The sequence below is a fragment of the Micropterus salmoides genome, unplaced genomic scaffold (genome assembly GCF_014851395.1).
Source record: "Micropterus salmoides isolate LMB-PRFRI ecotype aquatic unplaced genomic scaffold, ASM1485139v1 Ms_hic_scaffold_8, whole genome shotgun sequence".
NCBI classification, from domain to species: Eukaryota; Metazoa; Chordata; class Actinopteri; order Centrarchiformes; family Centrarchidae; genus Micropterus; species Micropterus salmoides.
Window position 1 is genome coordinate 22,077,037 of NW_024044570.1, and position 19,065 is coordinate 22,096,101.

At 40.2% G+C, this 19,065-nt stretch overlaps 2 protein-coding genes across 2 annotated transcripts; one reads left to right on the forward strand and one right to left on the reverse strand.

Moving 5' to 3' along the window:
* Window positions 1-752: 752 nt before the first annotated feature.
* LOC119894462 (neuropilin and tolloid-like protein 2) lies at window positions 753-10,859 on the forward strand. The gene is made up of 12 exons (XM_038707233.1): window positions 753-1,061; window positions 2,565-2,621; window positions 2,776-2,934; window positions 3,253-3,501; window positions 3,636-3,683; window positions 3,862-3,989; window positions 4,372-4,473; window positions 4,754-4,880; window positions 8,881-8,994; window positions 9,483-9,613; window positions 9,709-9,801; window positions 9,889-10,859. Exons 1-12 carry the CDS (start codon window positions 1,052-1,054, stop codon window positions 10,336-10,338), a joined length of 1,668 nt encoding a protein of 555 aa, XP_038563161.1. The 5' UTR covers window positions 753-1,051; the 3' UTR covers window positions 10,339-10,859.
* Window positions 10,860-14,765: 3,906 nt separating this feature from the next.
* LOC119893083 lies at window positions 14,766-18,397 on the reverse strand. Its single transcript, XM_038705012.1, has 10 exons — window positions 18,279-18,397; window positions 17,866-17,997; window positions 16,546-16,650; window positions 16,402-16,451; window positions 16,175-16,300; window positions 15,990-16,035; window positions 15,768-15,839; window positions 15,501-15,654; window positions 15,328-15,410; window positions 14,766-15,241 (listed from the first exon to the last, which is right to left on the reverse strand). The coding sequence occupies exons 1-10, from the start codon at window positions 18,369-18,371 to the stop codon at window positions 15,089-15,091; spliced, it is 1,014 nt and encodes a 337-aa protein (XP_038560940.1). The 5' UTR covers window positions 18,372-18,397; the 3' UTR covers window positions 14,766-15,088.
* Window positions 18,398-19,065: the final 668 nt, after the last annotated feature.

Here is a 19,065-nt window from a genome sequence, read left to right on the forward strand (position 1 = left end):
ATTGAGTGTGAAAGGCCAGGATGGGATGATATCAGACCATTTCACTCACCAGGTATCTGTCAAAGTGAGAGTGTCTTTGGCTGCCAGGAGCACCCTTACATTGTCCACCTCTGTGAACAAAGCCACCAATTTAAAGCTGTTACAATCAGCTGAAGAGGCGCAAATCTGCCAGCAGACATAGTGACAGGTTCTGTTGTTAAAAGGTGACACATCAAAGAAAAAATCTCCATCCCTTTTCTTGGCTTCCATTTTCATCTCTCTGCAGCTCTAGCCAGTTTTTTTAAGGCTTTTGGCGCTGTGTGTTCTCTGAGAAAAATTACAAAAGACAACAGGGAATGCTCTCTGCTCTGCATAGATGGAATGCAATGGCAATGTGTTAACTGATTTATGCCAAGTGAGATTTTTGGCACAGGTGCCCTGGGTGTGTGTGTGTGTGTGTGTGTGAGAGAGAGAGAGAGAGAGAGAGAGAGAGAGAGCTGCGTGCAAGAATTTGCCTTCTGGACACTTGCTCTGTATCAGCTAATTAAATTTTAATAAATGGGAATTCCTAATGTTGTTCATCATTAGGCCAAACAGACTGTGAGTTGATTACTGTATCACTTATTACTCATGTAGGATGGTGCACATGCGCAATCAGCTCTTCCCCCTTCCCGCGCCAACTGAGCCCAATCTTAAAACCGCGAGCAGCCGCAGACAGATCATCGGTTTATGTTGGAGGATGGATCAGTCTGAGACTGACACAGACTTGAGCTCTGCAGGAACAGCGTCCTTGCGGTGGGAAACTGTACTCATCTGCCAGTTTTTGTTTTTATTCTGTAAAGGAAGACTGATCATGAGTCATAAGATCATCAGCTCCTATATTTGTCCCACAAGAGTCTGTCATCTTGACCAGTGGGATTAGGATGAAAATGTGAAAGTTGGATTTTGTAAATTAGTGGTTCTAACAGGCGCTAATCCAGACCATTGATTTAAACGAGCTGAGGGATGTGAGGGACACACAGCTGGTCAAGTTTGATATCAAACCCAAGAAAACGTGACTCCAACTGAGAGGATGCATGTAGGTGAGTGGGATGATCCATATTTGCTATGATTTAAGGCTTTTGCCGAAATTGTTTCTTTCCTTTCTGTGTCTGAGGGGGACTGAGAGATGTAAGAGTTTCCAATCTTTGTGTCGAGATGTCTTTTTCCTGGCAGACTCCCGACACATTCGTGTACCTTACTCACAAAGTTCTTAAACAGGTACAGTTTGCATGTTTTTTCACAAAACGATTGCCGTCATCACAATGAAGCTATATGGGGAGAAACAGTACGGGGATTTTTACAGCTGGTTCATAGAGACGTTTTAAAAGACAGGGACACGTCAAACTAATCTTTCTATTTTGAAAATGTCTCTGGTATAACGATTCATGGTGCTGAAGTGACAGCTCCCCACTTGTGCTCTGTGCTCTCTGTCTTTGCTGGTGTAAAAGTAAAGACACGTTTAGCACGAAAGAAGGAAAAATCCAAATTTTTCAAAAGGGGGAAATCTGTTTTCCCTCTTGCATCAGCATGTGGTGGCTCAGTGCCCGGGCAGGAGGATTTGGGCTGCTGCTGCCTCAGTTCCTCCTCTACACACAGAATATGGTTTCTGTGGAAGTGGTTCAATGGAGTACCTTCATTTAATGAATGAAACCCCTTAATTCTTCCATGAAGGGTCAGCTGGAGACATTGTAGATGATGACAGTGTAGCTAAATTTCTCTACACTTTCCATAAATTTCTGTCAGCTAATTGAAATTCAGTTGAAATTCTGTGTTACAGTAGGCCTACACTTCCATAGATTCTTATTTGAGGTTTTCTCGAGGTTAGATTCTGGATGTCTGGTTTCAAATTATTTTATAGACATGAAGTTATTGGACACATTTTAATTAATTTTATTATTAGGCATGGTAACATGGAATAAAGCATTTAGAGGCCCATGTGAGCAGAGTACAAACAAGCCATCAAGCAATGTCCACGGCCTACATAATAAATGCAGTTTGTGAGTTGACATTTACAGCAACATGCCACTTTGGTGAAAACCAAAATTTTGTGGCCCAGTGCCACTGGACTAGCAGCTCTATTAAAGTCATAGCCTATTTTATGTAGTAGTATTTTTAAGCTAGTATTTCATGACATAGATCATTTTTTTGTTCACCATGAGACATCCTCGCGCAGCATCTTTGCAGACATCAGTTCCTACGCTTGTCCACTGTGTGATATATAAATCTTAGTTGGGGATAAAGCAAAAGAAGGATGTAAAAATAGAAGGAAGAGTTAAGCAAACCCCGCGACCCTGTACACAGGATAAGCGGTTGACGATGGATGGATGGAGTTAAGCAAGCAGATGGTTGAAGACGCATGTCTTTATTCTTTCCTTCCAAGCTTTTGAACTCCACACCCTGGCCTGATATATACATTTAGGGATTCGGCTGAGCGCACTGAGACAACGAGCAGAGACACACAAATCCTGCTAAGCTCTCTCTCTCTCTCTTTCCTTTATTCCTTGATTGAACCCTTACTCGCATACTGTCGGCTTATTTTACAGTCTGGATATTTCTCCTATTCATTGAGGAGGGATTTGCTCTGGCACAAAAGACTAAAGGTAAGACTGATATATTCACTACATGAAATTAAGACACATAATGTAACTTAATTGGGTGTATTTGTCTTCACATTGTATAATTAGATGCACAAATAATCTTTCTATCATTAAATATCATAATGACATGTGTCTCGTGGCTCTCCTATACGTAAAGATGGAGGCGCAGGATCAAAAGTGGTAAACCCCTCTCAGCGGCCGCTGCAATCTCGTCAGTGTGGAAACTGGGTACGATACACAGATGGTGGCAGCTTCAGCTCCCCAAACTACCCAAATATGTACCCTCCAAACAAGGAGTGCCTGTATGTACTGGAAGGTAAACAACAACGCACACATGAGCCTGATAATTTCACTGCTGGGAAAAAAGTTGAGCTCCTATTCCAGTTTTCTTGAATGTTGCAGATTTATTTAGTATTTGTTTTGGTAACAAAGCCATGGCAATGTCTGAACAACTTAATATGCAATGCCAATTGCTACTGGACCCCACAAAACTAAGACCTGCAGTGATTCTACATAAAAATATCATCACCAATGAGGCAAATCTTTTTCACTGCACTGTCCGTTCTCTGATAGCATTATATCCCTGGATCACCTCTGTGCCAGTAGATGTGATATGCCGCTCTGCTTCCCCCAGCCCAGCCCCGCCAGAGGATAGAGCTCCTGTTTGATGACACCTTTTACATAGAGGAGTCATTTGAATGTCGTTTCGACCACATCGAGGTGCGGGACGGGCCGTTCAGCTTCTCGCCACTCATCAATCGCTACTGTGGCTCGGCCAGTCCTGGACTTGTCCTCTCCACTGGACGCTTCCTGTGGATCCGCTTCTACAGTGATGAAGAGCTGGAGGAGACTGGCTTCCAGGTCCAGTACAGCTTTACTGCAGGTGATTAAAACACTCTGGGATGGTTCATCGATCCCTGTATGGCAATGTTCATACTGCACCATCCTATTACTCACTTCGATCAAATGCATCTGATAGTGTGATATTTGACTGTCTCTATAATTTCCCCTATGAAGACCCTGAATTTCATCTGCATGTGGGAGGACTCTTAAACCCCATCCCAGGTAGTGTAACCACACAACTCAGCCATCTGAAATAGCTTCATTTGCACATCTTTAGATTAATAGCTGATGCAAAGCCATGGTTGCCTTTTCACAGTCACCTCTGATCTCCTTTTTCTCTGTTATGTTTTCATTTTATCTGCCTCTTTGCTATTACCCTTTGTCACTGTCTGTGGGTCAGATTGTCAGTTTGAGGTGTCTGGGGCTGATGGCCTGATCCGTTCCAGTCAGGTGGAGGAGGATTTTAAAGTGAAGCCAGACCAGGCAGTGGACTGCATCTGGACTATACGAGCCCCAGCAAACAACAGGGTACGGCATGTGACATGTTAAAGTTGGACATTTATGCCATGTTATCTAATGCACAACAGCAGAATACGCTTTATTTCCTAAAAAAAAAAACAAAGTCTCCACAATATGAAGTTGAGGAGAGGGGATGTGATACATTGACAAATAGTACTGTGGTTGAAAAGATGAGCCTGCAGTGCATTTTACATTCTGCAGAGCCTCCACATCTATTGTGATGTACCGTATTTGTTCCATATCCTCTACATAATATTAAAGACAAAACATGTGGGTTTCAACTTCATATCACATACACATACACATCATCATAGCAATCAAACATTTACTGACTGTACGAAAGAAGAAAATAACAAAAAGTACATTGTATATATGTCATTGCTTATTCCAGATTTACCTGCAATTCCTGGAATACCAGATGGAAAACTCAAACGAATGTAAGAAGAACTTTGTGGCTGTTTATGATGGCAGTAATGCAATTGAGGACCTAAAGGTAATATATGTCTAATATGCAGTATGTTACTCCAGACTGTAAAATGAAAGCCCCATGATCTGATGTGCTTTATTTGTTGTATACTGTATTGCTTTATACTCTCAGTTCTTCTGAATTTCTTTCTCCTTCTGCTACACAACATGGTTAATCTTTTTTTCCTTGTCATACATGCTCATTTTAACAAGAATGATAAATATGTAGCAACTGTTCTACAGACCTTGGTGTCAATGAGACTACACATCAAACTCTATAATAGAAAATGGTGTGTGGTTTCTTGCAGGCCAAGTTTTGTAGTACAGTAGCTAATGACATCATGCTGGACACTGGTGTGGGAGTAGTGAGGATGTGGGCTGATGAGACAAGCCGTCTCAGCCGTTTCCGGATGCTTTTCACTTCTTTTACAGACCGTGAGTTTCTCCTTCAGATTATTCTTAACCTCTGTCATTTTACATTTTTACCAGCGTCCCTTTAGTTAAGTTTCTGCAGCTATGTCAGGGCAAGTATAGTATGTTGCAAAAATATTTGTAGCAACACCCTCCTGTGGTTTCTAGTCAGTACTGCAGCTATTTTAAGCGTAAAATTGTTGGTAGCAGGCCTGGAATTTCAACATTTTAGGGGCAAGGCCACTTGGCCTTTAGTATTGTCACTCTTTTGAGGGCACAAAGCCCAAATGCCAGAGCAGCAAGCCATCAAATAAAACAATGATTTTTAACTTAAAGGATATTTTGGTATTTTTAAACCTGGGCCCTATTTTCTCATATATAGTATTTTGGTGTCAAAATGACTAATGGATACAAAAGGTTTTGGAATCCGTGCAGTTGATGGCTTTCAGCCAGCAGCCGTGTACTGCCTACAGTGGCTAAAACATATTCCATCGGGGTAATTATGCTGCTTGTTTTTCCCACTGACACTCTCAGACTGTTATAAAAGGTGTCTAACAACATCATGGAAAGGATTTCTTTGAGTGACTCCCGGCCCTTTGTTTTTAACAAGAAACAGAAATCTTGCTGAAGGAAAATTCTCTCTCTGAAATCTCGTGAGAGGCGAGTTGTTGCAGGAAACGCCGGTGGGAATAGAGAGAGTTGTTTGTGGTGTATGTAGAGGAACTGCCAGCAAGGCCTTATTTCCTGACTTTACTCTACCACAACAAACTCCTTTCTCCAACTCTGACTCACATTTCCACCGTCATCTTCCTGCAACAACTCACCTCTCATGAAATTTGACAGTGAGAATTGTCCTTGAGCGACACTTTAGTTTCTTGTTAAAAACAAACGGTTTCACCGGGAGTCACTCATTCGGATCCTTTCCATTATGTTGTTAGAGACCTGGTATAACAGTCTGAGTATTTTATTTTGGGTGTACAGTACTGTGCAAGAGTCTTAGGCTGGTGTGTAAAAATGCTGTAAAGGAAGAAAGCTTTCAAAATAGACAAGGTAATAGATTATGTTTATCAATTAACATAAGACAAAGTGAGTGAACAGAATAAAAATCTAATTCAAATCAATATTTGGTGTGACACCCCTTTGCCTTCAAAACATCATCAGTTCTTCTAGGTACACTTGTACAAAGTCAAGGGTTTTGCAGGCAAATCAATAATTATACCAAACAGCTGCTAATGATCATAAATTCAATATGTAGGTTGAAACACAATCATTAACTGAAACAGAAACAGCTGTGTAGGAGGAATACAACTGGGTGAGCGCATCAAATATGGATACACACAGGAACCCGGGGTACAGAAAAATAGCAGCAGGTGCTCTGGACTGATGAGTCAAAATTTTACATATTTGGCTGTAGCAGGAGGCAGGTTGTTTGCCGAAGGGCTGGAGAGCGGTTCAAGAATGAGTGTCTGCAGGCAACAGTGAAGCATGGTGGAGGTTCCTTGTAAGCTTTTTTATGTTTGAAAGCATTCTTACTTTACAGCATTTTACCACACCTGCCTAAAACCTTTGCACAGCACTATAATTTTGACTGGAACATTTGCCCTGAAGGATTACGTTGCAGCTGAAGCCGTCTTTAGCACGGATTGCAATCATTTTTGCCCCTACAAGTCATTTCAACATCAAAATATGTGAAAATAGGGCCCAGGTTTAAAAATACTGAAATTATCCTTCAAGAGCTTTTTATTTTTATAATTTATTAAGTACTAACTTGTAAACAATCATAGCCATTTATGCAACATTTCGAAAGTTTACTGTAACACGTCAGCCTTTTTGAATGTCCTGCTCTGTCCAGGCTGTGATTGGTTGTTTTACGAAAAGTGTTGTTGCACATAAACTTTATGAAAAGTTCGGATCGAGCTGGGCTATGCTATGCTAAACTTTATGAAAAGTTTATGTGCTCGTCAAATTTTATGAAAAGCAAAAGGCACCTGATATAACTAAATAGCCAGCCAGTCAAACCCAAACCTTGCTTATCTTATCCCTATTGTCTTCTGTCTTGCAGCTCTAGCTACAAAACATTGTACTTGTACAGCTGAACTAGGACTGAGGATCTTAAGGGGGAGTATGCGGGCTGGTGCATAAATATAAGTGGGCTGATGATGCTTCCCTCATGTTTGGGCTGCTTAAGCGGCCCACAGGGCGACCTGGTGCTCCCAATGGCCAGTTTGACTATGGCTTCTTCTCTTATTCGCTAATTTATCAAACGTTCTTTCCTCAGCCAGTCAACTTTCTCTTCTCAGATGTTCACTCAGTCACAGCTTTGCAGCATTGACACATCAGAATGGGTTAGATTAAGTCTCCTTGTTGGCCGGAGCTAGATTAGTGTCAAACTATTGTCAGAAATAGCCAGATTTTGTAGCAGTTTATACCAGGCTCTAAAGAAAACCCACCACTGGTTATGTGCGCTTACTTGATGTTGCCAAATAATAATTCAGTGTCTCAATGAAAGACACTTATGTCTAAAAAGCGTATGGACAGGAAAGAGACAGAGGAGAAAACTGCAAAATCAGGTGGGGCGGTGCGGGCGGGGCGTCAGGGCAGCCATAACATTATGACCAATGACAGGTGAAGTGAATAACACTGATTATCTCGTTACCATAGCGCCTGTCAGTGGGCGTCATATATTTGGCTGCAAGTGAACATTTTGTCCTCAAAGCTGGAAAATGGCCAAGCCTAAGGATTTGAGTGACTTTGACAAGGGCCAAATTGTGATTGCTAGATGACTGGGCCAGAGCATCTCCAAAACGGTATGTTTTGGTCAGTACCTATCAAAATTGGTCTAAAGTTGTGTTCACTCTGAAAGCAAAGTTAATAGTCGCCTCGCTTTATTCGCGCGAGTTTAACCGCTGGACATTTTGAGTGTTCACACACAACGCGATAAGCGAATAAACACAACCCGCGAATACTACAGCTATATGAACCCAAAGTAAACCTTTTGCTGTGATTTAATTGCAATAAAACTGATGCTGAAATAACTACAATATGATGCCGATTTGTTAGACATATGAATTCATGCTTTGTCAGGTCTGTCAGCAGGACAACAACTTTTAAAATGTTTGTTTTCTGAATGTAGTTCGGATCGAGCTGGGCTAGACTGACTACGGGTGTTTATTTGTCAAAAAGCTGCAGCACTACTCCACATACACTTCCCCGTTCTTTAGCAGCTCTCCGTCGGCCAGCGGATTGTCATTACACCGCTTGCCAGGTCCTTTTCCAAACAATGCTCCGAAGCTGCTAGTGACATTTGGGCAGTCTCACCGCTGATAGGCTTTCGCAACACAGCATCAAGCGTATTTCTCGCCCAAGTTGAAAATTCACAGGAATTGGCATCTTTGCATTGACTTTGTATGTAAACAAGCCGCCCAAAATGCTGGATTTGCTTTCAGTGTGAACACATCTTTAAGGAAGGAAAAGCGTTGTACCACCCACAGGGCCATGGGCAGCCAAGGCTCACTGATGAATGTGGGAAAGATGTCTGGCCAGTGTGGTACGATCCAACAGATGAGCTACTGTAGGTCAAATTATTGAAAAAGTTGATGCTGATAGAAAGATGTCTGAACAGAGGATTCCGTGCCTCGACTAGTCAGGGTTCTTTTGATGGCAAAGGGGAGACCTACATTATGACCAGCAGGTGGTCATAATGTTATGGCTGATTGGTGTATAATTTTGACAAGCACAAGGCCAAACTGTGGGGGCATCCATGGCCTTCATGGCTGTTGTGAAATTCCTGCCCTGCTTGGTAACAATTGTAGAAAATGGACTAATAATAATATATGATGTGTTAAAATATTACACTCATGCTGGGTTTCTATGTATCCTTTTAAAAAGAGAGAGAGAATTTGTAATTCAGTAAGCACTTTATTACTCAACTTTAATTGATTAATTTCCTCTGACTGTAAATGGCTTTGGTTGCTTTGTCAGTGTGTTGGCATCCCATACTAATACACCTGTGTTTGTGTTTCAGCACCCTGCGAAAGCAGTGCATTCTTTTGCGACAGTAACATGTGCATCAACACTTCTCTGGTGTGCAACGGCATGCAAAACTGTGTCTTTCCCTGGGATGAAAGCAACTGTAAAGGTACTCCAGTTGTGCCAAAGTACTTTGAAACTATTTCTTTGAAAATGTGCTGTCCTGTATAACAGTGTAATATCACACATGTTGTGTCTGGGTCTGTTGTGTCACATTGAGCCTCCTTGAGGATGTGTGGATATGATTCTGCCCTCACACTCTCACAACATAACCCTCCATCTCTCCTCTCAAATGTCCAGCAAGTCTGTGATGTGTCACCCTGATACCAAAGAGCAGTCTATATTGGTATCTTTCAAGCTAAAAAACCTTGAAGGCCCTCGGCTGTGTACGGGCTCTTAAGCACCTAAAATAATTGAGATGGCTGTTTATCAGTGAAACAGGCTTTTAGTGAACACTCTGAATTGCTCCTGGCAACCAAAGATACAGACTGTTCTGATGGGTATGGCAACAGGTGAATGACTGATGTACACTCAGAACCTCCAAGTGTCCCTCACATTTTATCTCTCTGTGTCACTATCTTCTTATCCTTCATCCAGAGAAAAAGACAAAAAGTGTTTTTCACAACATCACAAAGACTCATGGAACAGTAATCTGTGTGTCTACGGGTGTGGTGCTACTGCTCCTCATCATCTCCATCCTGGTGCAAGTCAAACAGCCACGAAAAAAGGTAATTAAGTCACAATGACATTATTTAGTATCATGCCACAAAATATTGGTGTAGAAATAGCTAATGTGTCAAGTGTGTTCAACCATAATTTGAAGGTGTTGGTACGTAAGAATAACCTGTTCCAGCGGGCTGACTTCCAGGAAGTGTTTGACCCTCCGCATTATGAACTCTTTACTCTCAGAGACAAGGTTAGTTTGATTACGTTGATATATTATAAGCTGTACATGGTGATTTTCTTTTAACTTTGCAAATGCAACCACATTAAACTTTTTTAGGAAATGTCTGGGGACCTTGGGGAGTTATCAGAGGAACTCCAGTCCCTGCAGGCCCTCAGGAGATCCTCGTCTGGCTCGCGCTGCATTCACGAACACCATTGTGGCTCCCAGGCTTCTGTTAACTCTAACAAAGCAATTCAAGGTGCACATGGCATAGGCAGGGGATTCATGGAGCTCCCTCCTTTCAGAGGGGACATCCAGAGCACCTTGCCTCCCTTCAGGGACTTGAACAGCAGTCTGCGGAAGAAGAGCTGGCCTAGTATGAAACCAGGCCGCATACAGGGCCATCATGGTATGGGGGATAGAGCACTGTGGCGGCAGGATAGAGTGATGGAAGAGGACGAAGAGGAGGACGAAGATGGAAGATATGATGTGTATGTACGCAGAGCAGGAAGCCGAAGAGGGAATTATGAAATGGACAAACAAAGATCCTTGTCCATGGACTTCTGAAAAGAAAAAGACAAGATTATCATGGAAACTACTGCAGCAGCAACTTTTCAATCAGTGCCACAGTTTGGCAACAGAAGTCTACGTATTGACAAAAGAGAGGAGACTGAGTTTAATTTAACACCACAGAACAGATGTGTCTTACTTACCGTGATCCTTGACTTCTTGGTGAGGTTGGGAAGCACATGGTCTGCTACAGAGCAGGGCTCCAGGAGTTTTTAGAAATTCAGGATACTCAAGAAATGCCGACTCTGTTCGGACACTGAAGCAGCCGACGGGGGGCTGTTATCCTATTTGTGATCAGCGTAGAAGTGAAGACGGATAATAAAGCTGTGTATTGTTCTGATTATCAGTGTATTTTGGTAAATACACTTTACTGTAAAGCAAATAGATTTTGTTGAAATTTGTTTTCAGTGTTTATGTTCTGCAAGAATGTTTTAAGAGGAAGCGTGATTACATTTTAAGCAAACTATGGAATCTTTTATTACCTGTATTAAAGAATAAATATCTACATTTCTGCGCCATTGGCTTAGGAAAAGTCTCCTAAATCTTGCCTTTGAAATAGAGTCAGTTTTAACAATACATATAAAATTAACATTAGCAGTTCACCTTCCCAGGGAGGTGTGTGTTCTTCTAAAAGGTGTGTCACACTCTACTGGTCGGAAGTTTCCATATAAAATTATTAGTTAGACTTTATTGTCCCCGCGGGGAAATTCTTTTTCACAGCACTGTACATGTTAAACCCTTAAATAGACAAGGCTCTGTTTGGCAACCTCATTCTTCCTGGTGCTGGATTTTTTTAAAGTTTCTTTTTTCCAGACAGCAGCTGGTACTGGTGTACCGTACATATGCACAGCACAGACTCCACAGCAATGATTACATCACAAATGCCCACAGACTGAAGACGTAGCCTACTGTGTCACTCAAAACAACAATATACTATTTTTTTCTGTATAAGCAATAATATAAACAAAAACAACAGGGTTGGCCAGAAAGAAGAGTTAAATAATGTACAAAAATGAAAGAGATATCCTTATGTATAAGCCTGACCTATTATCCCTATTATGAGACACATCATTCCACAAGTGAGTCAACCTGTTTAGGCCTGCCATGGCTGCGGGTACCAGTCTTTTGCCAAAGCGAACCTTTCTGCACCTCAGGAACCTGCGCTCAGAGGGCAGTGCAGTGGAGTGGTGACTGAGTAGTTGTGTGATGCTATGTGTGTTTGCAATGTGCATGATTGCCTTACAATGAGCTCTTACAGGTTGAGTGTGGGGAGACCTATAATCTTGGCAGATGTGTTGGTTGTGCATGTGAGTTTGACCCGTTGCGAGAGACACATTGAAGAAACAGCTGGAGCAGTAGTGCAGAATGGGTTGAACAATATTTTGGTACACTGTGTGTTGTGTAATCCGATTATATAACCACTAAAGGCACCAAATTTTTTGACATTGGCATCATCATCAAACACAACTTTTTGGATGAACGCATTGAATATTTAACTGATGGGTTAGCATGTGTTAACTTGTCTAATGCAGAAAACCCAACACACATTGGAATAAACTTTGTGGATAATCAATGTCAACATTAAGAATTATTTAATCAGAAATGGATTTGTGTGAGTGCCAGTAATGACCTAGAATGAACTGGTATGTTTTTTTTCTCATCATGATTAGGATACACCTTTGACAGATGGCTATGATAGACTGCTTTTAATAACACGTTGTATCCCAATCAAAATGTCGATGACAGTTAGAAAATGTGCTTATTTGAAAATTGTTCATATATTGCAACCAGATAACATAAGTGCTTTTTGATATCCACCCTGAGTCTGTGTTTTCCTATTCTAACGCAGGCACAGCTTTGTGTTCAGTGTGCCAATGCAGAAAGTCATTTCTAAGCCTCAGCCTGGCAGTTTAGTCAGCAAAAACATATAATTCATTCATCATATTCAGAAAAGTCACTGGGCAGATAATTAATGGAGCAACTATGCGTACACACAGACAAACACGAACATGCAGTCTTGTCGCTACAGTATGGGTGATGTTTATGACCGGGAGCCCTGTCACGCACTTGATTTGATTTTAAATATAATATAGTATAGTCTAATGTGCTCAAAAATAATTAATACAGTAATAAAAGGTTTTCTCTGGTTGGCTACTTTCTACACATGTCCAGCAATCATTGTGTAAAACACACACATACATCTTTTTTGTCCATGTGCTTCGTCTGATGCCTCTGTAGCTGATGAGGAGCCAGCCTGCTTGAAATGTTAAACTCTTGTTAAATGGATTAAAGAGAAACTGTTTTTGGGAGGGAGCATTCTACAATGTTGTGAGTCCTTGTGAAACATAAAGTTCTTTATACACATGCCGAAAAAAATATGACTAAACAGCTGATAAATAGTGTAAATGGGTCACTCATAATGACCATAGCAGGAACAAGATTTATCAAATTTGTCTTTCCCAGGTCCTCTATATTTGCTTAGTGTGGCGGCTTTTTTTTTTCATTGTGATACACATTTTTATCATGTGATATCCCGGAATAGGCAGGATATCTGGGGCACACCAGATAATGGATTGCGCCAAGGAAATGAAGTTAGGTCAACAGGTGAGGATGATAAAGTCTGCATGGTTTGATATTACAGTGAAATGACTCAATGATTTGGATCTGTGATAATAGCTCAACTCATCGTCATACAAAGGTGTTTGTTATTCTTTCCTCAACAAAAGTCACAACAAACACAATGGAGAAAAACACAGCTAGTTGCAACAACAATGAAAATGTGTAGTTGTATTTATATGTTTTCTTTGAATTTCAGTTATGTGTCTGACACACACACACACACACACACACACACACACACACACACACACAGAGTAACGTTTAATTGTTTCATTATTATGTTCAAATGTTAGTATAAGAACTATAGGCTTCCCTGAGGGCCCGTGAGGCCTGCACTCTAGGAGTGCCATGTTTCTGTCACCACTGTGCAAGACAAACAAGAACACACATACTTATATTCTGTTGGTGCACATTTACACATTTTGTTAAATTGTATTATGTTCACTACCATGTCACTACTGTGACTGCAGTGCCTTAAAAGAGCTCCAAGATACAGATAGAAATGTCAAAAATGTTGTGACCATCCCCGGTCTCCCCCTACACTAAAGCAGACAAAGGAATGAGTCAGGTGATCACTTACATAAGCACCAGCATGTTGGCCTACAATCTGTCAACCATTAACAGAGAGACAGAGACAAACACACACTAGAACATGATGATGGAGTTTAGGATAATATGACCAGAGATGGAAATGGGGGGGACGCTGTTCTGGGAGTAAAAGTTGGGAGAGAATGGCATTTCTGCTCAGATTTTAAAAATATATTCAATGTTTTTTATAGAAGGAAATTGCAAATAGCGCTTTTATACTATTTCTAAAGTAAAGCATTTTAATGAAACAAATAAAAAAAATCCAGCTACTGCCTGTTATGGCAGAAAATTGTGTCCTCTTACATTTAATCTTTTATGTATGTTCTTTTACTATTATTATTATGTATTGTGTTTTATCCTTAACCTTTCCTCTCCTATGCTTCTTATGTTAGTCTGTACAGTGTACACATTTACTAGGGTTTAGGTCAGAGCTGTGAGATTGTTCTTGGTGCTTTCCCTTTCTTTTTGTTCCTCTCCTCTCCTGGAATGTTCATTCAAGACCGAGAGAGGATCTCTGTTCGCCAAAACATAGAAACCTAGACTGTGTAAATGATGATGCATCCCTTTGCTCGGGGCCAGACATTAGTGACTGTCTTATGAGACAGAACCTCTGGTCCAGCTGATTTGTGTAGTACTTCTCTGTTTATTCTCTTTTGTTAAATAAATTCTTCAGAGACAATGGTTTGCTGTAACTCAATTATTTGCTCAGCCCCTCACCAGGAATATAATTTCCACGACACTGCCCATACAGCCAATGGTAAGGAGTAACAACAAGGTGCCTGGAACAAGTCGTTTCTGGAACTAGCGTTTCTGGAACTAGCGTTTCTGTGTCAGCGTTGTCATCACTACCAGCTACAGGTGAGCTGGAAGCTGCAGTGATGTTAATAGTTGTGGTTGCAAACACACATCACAAAGCAGATATTGTTCCTTCTCTTGTCTGCAACAACCCGGCCTTCCTCATTGCTACAACACACTCATGCTCCTGACACTGAACCTATGTCATCGTAGGTGACACGTGCTTCTGAAATTACATAATGGTGACTACCGAGTATGCAACCCTGACTGGTTTTCCATCATTCTTGTCTTGAACTGCAGATTGCTGAGAGACTGTTGCATGACAATAATAAAACAATAGATGTAAAAGCACCTTATCAAACTACACAAATACTGTATATGTGACAAAACATAATAAAAAAGAAACCACGGTGATTCCATAATTCTCTGTGACATATTTTAAATCTCAATAAAACATTACATTACAAAACAGTACATTAATAGCACATAAATATAAAACAATTCTACAATTACTACAGAAGACCCTTTGACCCCATTCATCAACATGGCATCAGTCAATACTTGTTTAAATAGTCTTTGTGTTTCCTTCATCCTTTTCATCTTCAGTCCACAAATGAGAATGTTTTGTGTTTCAGTCTAAACTGTCATGCAGTCATGAAGTGTGCAGGCATGCAGTCAGTCTTCCTCAGTACTGTATGTTGTGCCACAGCATGACAATGTCTCTCAGTGCGTTTACAGTCAACGCTCAAAAGGAGCTCTTCAGTGATTCATCAAAGAAGGCCAGGCGGTCATGTGCTATCAGGGGTGTATTCTCCCCAAGAACGGCCTCCGTGAAGTTGGGCCGTCTCCAGGCGTAAACCATACTGTTCAGGAAGCCTTGCAGGGACAGAGTCGCAGCCTAAAATAAACACAAACAATAGTAAATCTTGCAACTCAGACACCAAATTTTCTTTTTTGATTAGGCCTTGGTCTTCTGAAACTTACCTGTATCACATACAACCAAAATAGGCTGCGTTGTTCAACATTTGTCCAGATCATCAGGGTAGACAGCAGAATGAGTGCAAGAGCTGCAGCAGGAAGATGCACAAGACATCAATCTGACGTGCTGATGACATGTATTATATTAGCTTTAAATGTGCATGTGCGTGAGTGTGTACCTGGTGTCCAGCAGAATAAGATGACCATCACCATATTTCTTGCTGTAGAAAACACTCTTTTGAATCGCCTTCTTGAACGTCCATCTCCTTCCACAGGAAAAAGCCCCTCGTGCGCATGTCTTTCATACCATTTACCAACCTTATAGTAAATGACCTGAAACAAGAAAAAAGAAATGATTATAGTCTGCTTACACATGTGTGCTTTTATTCTAATGTAAAACTATAAACCATAACTCCAAATTCCTTATGTGATTGCTTATGACTTACAGAGCAAGACCAAAGCACTGGGATCACAACCAGGAAAAGAAAAACTCTGATGAAAATGTCATGGAATATCTCCTGAAAAGAAAAAAAATCATGTTAGCACAAATGCACATTTCTCAAATACAGTAAAATCATGATAAAACAAATTCCATAAAATAAAACACTGCAAATGAATGAATGAATGTATATAATACATGTCTTAAAAGGAAGTTTAAAGGCACTCACCGTATCAGAGCAGGAATCCCTCCAGACATGCAAGAACAAAATACAACTGAGAAAAAAGAAAAATCACCAGGTCACCAATCAAGAGGTCAACAAAAACACAGAGGGGAGGCAGACCTATTTCTCCTCTCTAGCTTCTTTAAAGCAGTGACTTTAATGGAAGTTAATCATGAAGGCTGTGCGCTTACCTGTTGCAGTATTTGCTGTCATTACGGGCGATCACGTTCCATGATCTGTCAACGACTGGAATCAGCAAAGTAGTTTTTATGAATGGAATGAGCACATATGCCAAGTACATTGCAATGGGGACCAACCTGTGATGTTAGACAAACAGAGATACAGAATTAAATTGTGTACACCAGGGATAAGGCAATTAAAGATGTATTATTTAAAAAGATGCGGTTAATAAACTTACCACACAATAGCATATACTGGTATAGCAACTATTTTCTTCCTACACAGACTCTGTAAACCGGACAGATAGGGAGAAAGAAATTATTCAAATAGTCCTGAGTATTTTTGTACAAATTATAATCTACAAATGCGGTGGACACCTCACCTGTCCACCCTCATCCTCTGTGGGTCTTGCTCTCCACCCTTGGATGGCACTTTTTGACTTCCATGCATAAACCACCACCAGCAGAAATGAAATAAAATAAAATGTCTGGAACAGAACACAGAAACAATGAAATAGGGGTGTAACATATATTGTGGCACAACAGATAGTGATGCAAAATGTGGCAACGTGCATCATGAAGCCGGATAACTTGAATCTGATCAGTTATGACTTCTCAACAGTACAAATTTGTTTGCATACATGAAATGCTAACAATATTGAGAGCGTAACATGCTGTGAATTCACTTTATCATAACACCCCTAGCAGTCAGGATAAATTTGCTTTCTTGGGCTCAATCTCACTATTTCCTCTATATATATTGTACAATAGCTGCTTGTTCACAGCAGGGTTAGTGAAGTCATAGCTCTTCTACTATTAAGTATGAGCTACAAGTTTAACTGAACTTTGAAATGTAGACTCAAATGTTATATTCCTTTAGTAGTTTATGTTATCTTAGAGATCATTTATTATGTTTACTTGTTGGTTCAAAATAGCTCCATTTCAATGTATATTATAGCCAACAGATTCTCCATCCATATAAAACAATAAAAGCATTTTAAAAGCAGAGGAAATTATAAATTTTAGGCTTGGGGTTACTTTATTTTCATTTCCATCAATTCAGAAATGTAAACTGACCCAGTTAGTTTTGCCTTGATTAAATATTGGACTTTTAAGAGTCTAAATATTTTCCATATCTGCATTTTGAAAGAAACCTGAACTGAATGAAACTGAATGCCACTGCTTTTGTTCCTATTACATTCATTTCTATTTGTTTTATGTAACATCAATATCTAACTCTTATCACTGTAAAATATGATAAAAATTCAGAAAACATATATTTATATTGAAGTTGATTCAGTTTGGAATAGATTTATAGAAACATTTTAACACTTAAAAACTGTTATTAGTGCATTAAACATACAGCACCACCTTCTCAGTCTGAGAAAACAACGCAAACATGGCAGAGCGAAACTGCTTATGTTTTGGCTGCTGGAATGACATCCCACGTTTCAGTTACATTCCCAAGTGACTCAAGGAAAATTCTGCAGTGGTGTGAGCAGACACTGAGATTGTGATCAGGTCTTCAGCACTTCAACTAAGGAGTTCCAAAATCTAGGTGGACACATTTACCCAAGTCTTTCAACTTTCCTGTCTTGTTTAATTCAGATATGACCCCTTCCCCCACCAGGAAATAATCTTATAAATGGTTCATTTGTATAGCTAATGGCTTTAATAACAGAGTGAAAGTAACTGTTGCTCACCAGTGACAACGGCAGGCTGTATTGGCAGATGGCTACACTGTTGTCAGTGCGAAATTTGTTCATGACACTGGTGGACATCAGGATCAGAGCAGCTAGGAGGTCTGCCAGGGCGAGCTGCACCAGGAGGTGCACCTGCAAACAAATGCACAAAATGGACTTGCTTCGCTGTAGAACTGTGATATACATAAGAAAACAAAAATCAACATAGTTCCTGCTGCCTTTTGTGTCACTGCAACATTTTGTACCGAAAAACTTTAATCTGACAAGGTGGAGAGCTTCAGCAATTATCAGCTATCGAAAATATGTAAAACAAATATGTGAAGTATGTATAATCCATTAATTAAACACAACATACAGTAACACAAAATCATATGCTGCCAAAAGCACACAAAGAGACATACAGCCTGACTCACCTGTTCCTTTAGATGCCTCCATCTCACTAGTGAAACCACCAGGACAGAAAAACTTCCAATCACACTGCAGTGAATCAGAAATATGTGAAGCATTAAATAACTGTGTAGATGCTGGTGCAAAATGATATTTTAGCACTGCATTCATTTCAGTCAATTTATCGACACTGTGTACAAAATTACTTGCGAGTTACTTGAGGTCGCAAACTTTTGATAATTTAGCTCAGCAACACTAAACCTGAGCCAAGATGGGTTTACTGTACAGGTCAGAGTATCTGAAGATGAGATAGATGTCTATGGCTGACACATGTGACACCTGCATAAAAAGCTGTTAAATGACACATACGTATATATCAGAACACAGAGCAATACTCTGTCCTCTCTCTTATTGTTTGGCTTTCTTAGTCACAAGCAAAAGAAAGAAACCGAGAGACTCATAAACAAAGACCCAGCAGGAGGGTTCACTGAGGTTCACTGACTGACTGTTGCTGACTTTTCAGCAACTAGCAATAACTTAGTGCTGAATATTACATTTTCAGTAAGCCACATACGGGCCAATAGAGCAGAGATGTTATGTAAGAACACTCAGGGAATTCAGAAAGAAAACATTAGCCTGCCTCTTGTTACGTATTGCCTTGTTGGTTTATCAAAACAATCAACAATTAGAAACTGAAATTGTGAAAGCATTATATATAATACACTGTACAAATCATATTTATATGCCATAATCTGGTTACTATACAAACTTACCAGCAACGAATGCCATTTATTTACATCACAATAATATAGC

Coding starts and splice junctions, on each gene's coding strand:
- LOC119894462 (XM_038707233.1), top strand. Junction 2,622..2,775: donor TCTGGCACAAAAGACTAAAG/GTAAGACTGATA, acceptor CTATACGTAAAG/ATGGAGGCGCAGGATCAAAA. Junction 4,881..8,880: donor TTTCACTTCTTTTACAGACC/GTGAGTTTCTCC, acceptor TTTGTGTTTCAG/CACCCTGCGAAAGCAGTGCA.
- LOC119893083 (XM_038705012.1), bottom strand. CDS start 18,371: ATGCTTCACATATTTCTGATTCACTGCAGTGTGATTGGAAGTTTTTCT. Junction 16,651..17,865: donor ACAGCCTGCCGTTGTCACTG/GTGAGCAACAGT, acceptor GTTCTGTTCCAG/ACATTTTATTTTATTTCATT. Junction 15,655..15,767: donor CAGTGCTTTGGTCTTGCTCT/GTAAGTCATAAG, acceptor TTCTTGTTTCAG/GTCATTTACTATAAGGTTGG.